The 8,437-nt window shown below is 29.1% G+C and overlaps 1 protein-coding gene across 3 annotated transcripts in view; it reads right to left on the bottom strand.

Moving 5' to 3' along the window:
• Nucleotides 1–3,468: 3,468 nt before the first annotated feature.
• The window catches only part of AMPKalpha (AMP-activated protein kinase alpha subunit), a 22,425-nt gene continuing 17,456 nt past the window's right edge, over nt 3,469–8,437 (bottom strand). For all 3 annotated transcript variants that reach the window (XM_016065764.4, XM_016065762.4, XM_016065765.4), the window contains 4 exons: nt 7,738–7,808; nt 7,590–7,655; nt 4,751–4,847; nt 3,469–4,016 (listed from right to left, as the gene is read on the bottom strand). In XM_016065764.4, coding sequence (XP_015921250.1) covers nt 3,919–4,016; nt 4,751–4,847; nt 7,590–7,655; nt 7,738–7,808 — 332 coding nt within the window. In that variant the 3' untranslated portion in view covers nt 3,469–3,918. The remainder of the gene's footprint in view (nt 4,017–4,750; nt 4,848–7,589; nt 7,656–7,737; nt 7,809–8,437) is intronic.

Genomic DNA, 8,437 nt, shown 5'->3' with positions numbered 1-8,437 from the left:
AGTGATATGGTACTTCAAGGTAGGGTAAGAAAACGCTTTGTTGCATCGCCAGATTTGGATTAAATTGCCAAAATTTATATGTTTCACAGCCAGGTTAGGCTTAACTAGGCCTAAGTGGTATGTTACACCACCAGGTTAGGCCTAAATGGTATATTACATCATAGGTTAGGCTTAGCTAGGCCTTAATTTTAAACTCTTAATTTTATATCTTTCTTCCACGTTAGGTTTAGCTATGCCTTAATAATATGATACATCCCCAGGTTAGGCTTAGCTAGGCCTAAGTGGTATATTACACCACTAGATAAGGCTTAGCTAGGCCTAAGTGGTATGTTGCACCACCAGGTTAGGCTTAGCTAGGCCTCAGAAATATGTTACGTCACCTATGCAGGTTCACAAAAAGCCTAAAGACATGCTACAGCGCCAGATTAGGTATAGCTAGGCCTAAGTGGTATGTTAAATTGCAGGTTAGGCTTAGCTAGGCCTTAGTGGTATGTTACACCATCAGGTTAGGCTTAACTAGGCCTAAGTGATATGTTACACCACCAGATTAGGCTTAACTAGGCCTAAGTGGTATGTTACATCATAGGTTAGGCTTAGCTAAGCCTTAATTTCAAACTCTTAATTTTATCTTTTTCTACCACGTTAGGCTTAACTAGGCCTAAGTGATATGTTACACCACCAGGTTAGGCTTAGCTAGGCCTAAGTGGTATGTTATACCGCCAAGTTAGGCTTAGCTGGCTTTTAATTACAAATAATTATTAGCTAGATCATAATGATACATTTTATTTCCAGATTAGGCTGAGCTAGGACTAAGTGGTATGTTACACTGTCAGGTTAGGCGTAGCTAGACCTAAGTGGTGTGTTACACCGTCAGGTTAGGCTCTCCATGGCATGTTTGTCCTCCACATTTGGTTTAGTGAAGACTTTTTAATATGCTAAACCGCCACTTTAGGCTTTGTAAGTCTTTTATGATACGTTACACCGTTAGGTTAGGTATGCCTTAATTGTGTATCTGTCCGCCACGTTAAGTTTTGCTAGGCCTAAATGATTTGTTATACAGCCTCTTTAAGCTTACTTGACTAAACCTTGATATACTACATCACCGCCTTCGGCTTAGCTACGACACAATATGCTAAACAGCCACAATTGGCTAGTAGGTCGTGAGGATAAACCAATCAATAAATAAGGTAGGTACTTTATTTACGTCGCACTAGAGCTGCACAATTGGCCACTGGCGACGGTCTGGGAAACATCCCTGAGGATGATCCGAAGACATGCCATCACAATTTTGATCCTCTGTAGAAGGGATGGCAACTCAGCTTTGGTAGCCCGACGACTTGCGCGCGAAGTCGAGCACTTTGCGGTAGAATAGTTTAACGAAGGCCCATACCGTGCACCCTCGGTCCTTATGTAGACAGATCAAAGTGGTCACCCACCCTCTTGCTAACTGCAGCCAGTGATGCTTGACTTTGGTGTTCTACTAGGAACCGTGTCTTAACGATCAGACAACTGAGGGACTAACAAATAAAGAGTAGTATCAATAATAAAGAGTTGAAAACCAACAAGAATAAGTTGAGAACCAATAAACCGAGACAGTCGAACCCGTAATCTTCAATGCTAAGCCCAAACATTCAATAGAACAGGGTTGCCACAATAAAAAATTAACAAAAATAGTTGCTTTTAGTAGCCTCAAGCATGAAAATAGTTACCTGAACAGGAACAAAAATTTATCAAAAATAGTAGCCAAATAACTAAAATTGCAGCTTAATTGTCAAATACTATGATTAGGACTGGGTGATGTCAGAAATTTTAAATCGTGATACATCGTCCATTAGACATCGCGATTTAGCATATGTTCAGAAATTACCTATGGCAAGTCTTTAGATCAATCAAAAATAAATAAAAAGGAATAAATCCATTACAAAAGAAAATATTAATTTTAAACACATTCTACTATAACATCAATATCATTGCTTAATTTTTTCAATTAAAATAATAAAGAAGTCAAAAGCAAACCCAAGCTTTATTTCCTTTTTCTCAAATTAAAAATTATTTAAGATTTATTGGTTTAATAATAATAATACTGTTACAAAATATTTTACATACTTGCATAAAAATTAAAAGAAAAAAAAAACGGAAGTAGAAAGCAAACCAAAAAAATGTTCACTGTTGAAATTTGTTGAAAAAAAAAACATGCTTTTGAAACATCATTAGACTCTCTTTTATTTATTTAAAATAAAAAGTAGTATTAACTAATGGTCAAATTCTGTACTTAATAAATGTAAAAATATTTTTACTTACTTATTATTATTTTCTATTTTGGAAATAAAATTAACTATTGAAAATAAAATAAATTAATTATTTGCTTAAAAATGATAATGACTATCAAACAAATTATAAAACAAACAAGTATTGAAATAATTTTAATAAAAATTTTTAAAAAAATTACTGTAAATACTAATGTTAAATTATTAAAAAGCGTCAAAACATCACTAAACTCTATTTAAATTTTTTTTAAAACTTTTCTTCTAACTAATAGCCAATTTTTTTTTAAAGTTTTGTTTTCAGTTTCTCAAAAATAAAAGCAAATTAAATAAACGTAAGCTTTGTTTTAATTTTTATAATTAAAAACTCAACATTTATTGATTTAAAAATAATCAAATTATTATACTTACCTACATTAAATAAATTTGAAAAAACTAACTTTTTATAAAAGTTAAATACAAAATACCCCTATTAAATTGTATCGCTTAAAATGAAAAACAATAATTGAAAAAAATCAATGAAGAATTTTTTTTTTTTTAAATTTATATTTTCTTTTCATTGATCAATTGAGTTCAGAACGGAAATTTAAGATAACAGCAATTGTACAGCAATCGCAAAGTAACAGTAGGCCTACGAAAAATAAGTATAAGTATAAAAATAACTTCGCTAAGAGTAAAATAGTCTCCCAATAGTCGCCTATTCCTAAAAATAGTTACTTTTTTAGTCTTTTCAGGCAAAAAAAAGTCGCCATAAGGCCGAAAATAGTAGCATTTTAGTAGTCTGAGGCAACCCTGAATAGAACTATACTAGTTGAAAGGGTATTTTCGAGTTTTTGCAAATGATCTTGCAAAAAATCGGTTCTTTCGCTTTTCTTCTTTAACCTGTAATTTTAATGTCTCTATTTTTTTCACGATGTTTTTGTAATGATTGATTTGATTAAAAAACAAGTTTTTAAATCTTACTGTTTTCAATTTTTAGCTTTGGTAAAATATATAATTCTCAGTGCCTATTTAAATCCAGCAACATTCTGCGAAAGCTTCATTGATGTGTTGGTCAACTTAAGGCCTGACGATTCGTTTTAATTTTGGCTTTAACTTTTCATACTTAGATATAAAACTTGCACCTTAGGTGCAAATTTAAAATGAACATAATTTTATAAATAATATAAATCCTGAGTTTTACGAACTAAAACATATACAACAATTAGAATAAAGACTTTATTCATTTTTAAATTTGAAGATAAACAATATAGAATTACAATAATGAGAAACTTTCTCATTTTTCTGAAAGTACATTGGGTTTAATTTGATAAAACATAATGTGCTTGATATTCCTCTATGCACATTCTATACATTTTTTTTATACTATATAGATATAGATAGACATAAAAACTCTTTAAAATAAACTAACTATCACAAATATACATATATAAAGTCCTTTGTACAAAGACAAGTTTCAGCGATAAAGCTATGTACAGATTACGAAAGCAACTTTGACATAAGTTTATATACAACTCTCTGATTTATTTACATACCACTCGGGACACATTCAAAAAGAAAAAAAAAATTTACATATCACAAAACAGACTTTCAGAAGTTATAAACTCAAAATACACACATTCAAAAACCAGGAACCTCTCCACAACAACTCAACTCAGCGAGCTAACTGAGCGATAAGTGCAGCACACATCTCAAAAAACTCCATAATATTATATGATTGTTGACAGTTGGACGAAATTGACTCAGTAGAACCTTAAAAACAGACAAAATAAAAATTATTGAATGCTGATGCTGACCAAATGGCAAATCAATGGCTGATGATGATCAAAACTTAAATATTTTCTAATTATAAAATTAAGTACAAAAAAATAGATAAGAAATTTTTATTTTGCTACAAAAAACCTTTTGCCTTAAAAACAAAAATTGGGGCCACGAGACGTTTTTTTTTTTTACCAACAATGGACTAGACAAGTAATAACTATGTATTTAGAATATAGTTTATATTGTTGGCGAAAAATTGTGTTGTTTAGCGCTTTTCTTGAAAATGATCCACACAATTTTACACAAGTATAGTGCGGCTTTCATGAGAACTCCTCCAGACACCCGTCTCGCGTCGTGTACTATGGTTACGAGGAAAGGACACTTTGAATAGGGGTGTGGAGTGAACAGTTTTATCTTAATCTCGGCATAGGTCGTCGCGAGTAAACCAATCGACACCTTCTTTCTCCCATTTCACCCCCATTAGAAATGTGCTCTCGCTTGTTACCATAATAGCAGACAGCGGCAGACTTTTAGTCTGGAGAAGTTCTCCTCAAAGCCGCACTATACCCTTTTCACTTATTATGATATAAACAAAATGGATTGGATGCTTTTTAACATTTAAATTTAATGGCATGTGTCACAGTGGCCTTCCAATTGCATATTGAGTGACTATATCTTAACAAATTTAACAATGGATCTTGTAATGAAAAACATATTATACTTACTCTGACTATCAATACCTTCTTCATTGTTTGCAAGTGACTTGAAATCCAAAAGGTAACTTTTATAATCTACCTGATACAACTGCAAAGTCATTTTTGTCTGAAAATAAAATATTTTACTGAAATGAGTGCCAAAAGCCTATTGATTATTATTGACAACTTAGCATTACTTTTTATCAAACAGTCTCTGTAAGTTATTGTTCTTTTCTTTTTTGCCTAACAAGAAAAAATCACTTAAAAAATTATCCTTCACCAATTTTTTTTTCTCAACAGAAAACTACTAATTCATTGCAATTTAAGGTGTAATAACTATTCTCGTTTATTGATAGCCACATAGTTAATTGTTTCTTGGGGGATAGAAATAAGGAATGAAAAGCAAATTAGGTTCGTTTTTTTCAACAAATAACTTATTTTTTTTTAAAGATTGATCAGGGTGCGTAGCCATATCTCTTAACAAAAAATAAGCATGCACCTTTAAAGTACTTTTTAAGAACTTAAAAAACATATTTATGCACTATGTACAGTAACAAAACGCAAAATAATTTCCAAAGTCTCTACATGATCATGATAAAATAAATAGTTTCTGACAAAGAACTCTTTTCTTGATTATATTAGCCACCATAAAAAGATCGAGAGATTTTTCGGTTCGAAAAATAAGGGTAGAAAATGAGGCCTGAAATGGAGAATATCTTGCAAAACCCAATTCAGTAGACACACATGTGGACTCCCAAGAATTTCATCAAACATTTAACATGATTGGCATTATGATACGTTATGAACCGAAAGCACATCGAAATAGATTGTGGTTGAATGAATTGTGAAAATGTTGAATAGAACAATGTGAAAACTACGCTTTTGCATAATAACGCAGTAAAAATCGTTACGGTAAAGAAAAAAAATCTAATTTTTGAGAAGGGAAAATCCAGCATCTTTTAAAAACACATAATGAAAAAAGCACCTTTAAGGGCTTTTAAAAAACGAAAATAAGCACGTTGCACTTTTTAAAAACTTTACGCACTATGTTGATTATATGAAGTAAGTAACAATAAAAGAGAAACAGTTCTTTAACTCTTCATCAAAATTAACGAACAAATATACTTCGATGCTATTATTTATTGTTATTTACAATGATCATTGTTATGATGAAATATTTTTCTTCGCCCACCATGTGCACCATAAGGTAGCGTGCCATTATACGTTACTCTGAACACTACATGAAATGAAACTGGTTTAATATAATAGCATAGTTTTCTTTTTAAAAAGCTAATTATTTAGATAAAAATTTAAATAACAAAATAAAATATCAATACATAAAAATCAAATGAAAGTGTCGCAGTTTTACATTGGTACATTTTATTTGTATTGGTCGGTACATTTTTATTGGCTGGAAAATCATACGGTAAGATCCAGTTTTCTCACAGTAATTTTCATATTTTCTTGGTTGTCATCAGCAAAAAAGACATAAAAGTATTATTTTTTTGTTTTTAAGGGTATTATAAAACCAGCAATATTTATTTTTTTCCTACTCTACCATTTTTACATTCTTGAGTTTGATTGTTTTCTAAATCAAGAATTCAATTTTTTAAACTATTAGTATTATAGTGAAATGTTACGATATTATCTTTTTAAATAAACTTATTTGAATCAGTGTCTTAACTTACTAATTGGTGTAAATTACATTAATATGCTATTATAAATTACAATTAATGAGATCAGTCACATAATTTAGAGCTTAACAATCAGGTTCATGCCAAATGTGATGCATGCACAAATTGTATTATATATATATATCAATCAGCTTGGTAAGTGAAAACAGTAAATTGCAGAATTACAGAAACATTCATGAATTTTGTTATAACAATATAGCTTTAATTTCAAATATTTTTTTTTTTAAATAATTCCTAAACAAAATTATTTATGCTCAGTAATAAATCTTAATAGAATCCTAAGAGAAATAGAGATTTTTCATACTATTTGACAATCAAATTTAACTCAAAATAAATCATTTGAAAGTGTAAACAAACAGAATTCGTTATTGTACATATAATTTAAGTGAATAATTTCAACTTTCATAAAAAAAAAACCTGTTTCATGCTAATAAACAATTATTGCAAAGAAATCATCGTTCCCCTTAGTATAAATAAATTCAAATCTTCAGTTTCTTAAAAAATACACATACACTTTAAACAAATACAGAACTTCTCTTTTATTTGAGATAGGTTTAGTATATTAATTGAAATTGATTTGATTGATAAGGCCATTAATTGAAATTAACACAGGCGTAGCCAGATTTTTCAACAAAAAATAAACACCTTTTAAGTACTTTAGCACTCAAAAAATTTTTTTCATCACTAAATAAAATAAATCATAATTAGGAGATGAGCAGTAATAAAAAAAATTTTTTCTATCATTTTAAGTTCTTCATTCATAAACATAAAATTAATAAAATACAAAAACTTTACATAATCATGATAAAATAACTAGTTTCTGATAATTAATGCAGAGAAAATTATGCATTTTTTGTCATTTAGAATGACAATCAATAGGGCAAAGAAAAAATATCTTTTTAAAAGATTGAAAACTAAGCACTTTTTACAAATCCCGAATAAAAAAGCACCTTTAAGCACTTTTTAAAAATGATACGCACCCTGTAACACTTTAAAGGTTAAAATATTAAATTTGAGAATGAGTTTTTCAAATAGTTCGAAAATGAACAGAAAATTTATCCTATTTTAATTATAATTAAATATTATTCATTTTTTCAAATGCTAGAACATTAGATACATTCCTTCAGAACAAATGCATTTATAATACAAGAAGAAATAAATACATATAAACTTACATATTTATTAGTTACTGGGTGTCGTCTCCTGACAATGATATGGAAAGGATTTGCCGTTTTCCATTCCTATAATATGTCTCAAACACATTAATAATCATATAAAATGACAAACAAATATAAAACAATGTTAAACAAAGGAAAAACTCACAAAATCAAGAGCCTTCATGGCTCTGTAAACTTCAGTCATAATATCAAACGGCTTACTCTGAGATCTGATGCCTAAAAATAATATATAACTTTGATTTCAGCAGAAGGAAAATATTATAAAAGCATGCAAAGATATTAACCAGTATCTACATTATTCTTTGCCTGCAAGACTATTTTCATATGGAAACAAGATAGAGTTTTTCATAATACTTTTTACAGTAATAATAAATACAAATTTAAATATCTAAACAATACTAAAAAAATACTTTTTAGAGGAAAAAATATGTATTCTTTTTTTTTTCAATAAATTTAAACGGTATAAAGATAAACACTCAGTAGACTTATCAAAGATATATATATATATATATATATATATATATATATATATATATAAATCAAGGAATGTAATTATCTAATAAATAAGAAGAAAAAATCTGACATCATTGGACTTTTTGTAGTAAGAAATAAAATTTACAGAAATTATAAAAAATCCATTGCCATGGCTTAAAGAAATATAGGTAAAAAGATAAATGTTTTTCATAATACAAATAAAAAATAGATTAAAAACAAATACTAAGAAAAGTTTAAAACAAAAAAACTAAATAAAGATCAGAATTTTTTTCCAGAGGTTTGAGGCTCGCAATTTGTTTTTTAGATTTTAAACTATTCTTTTGAACAGTTTCAAGAATTTTAAGTTTTTA

Source organism: Parasteatoda tepidariorum, chromosome 1, assembly GCF_982258835.1.
Source record: "Parasteatoda tepidariorum strain Cologne lab strain chromosome 1, Ptep-v5.0, whole genome shotgun sequence".
NCBI lineage: Eukaryota > Metazoa > Arthropoda > Arachnida > Araneae > Theridiidae > Parasteatoda > Parasteatoda tepidariorum.
The sequence above is the reverse complement of the archived record's forward strand: the minus strand, read 5'-3'. Positions and strand labels throughout refer to the sequence as shown.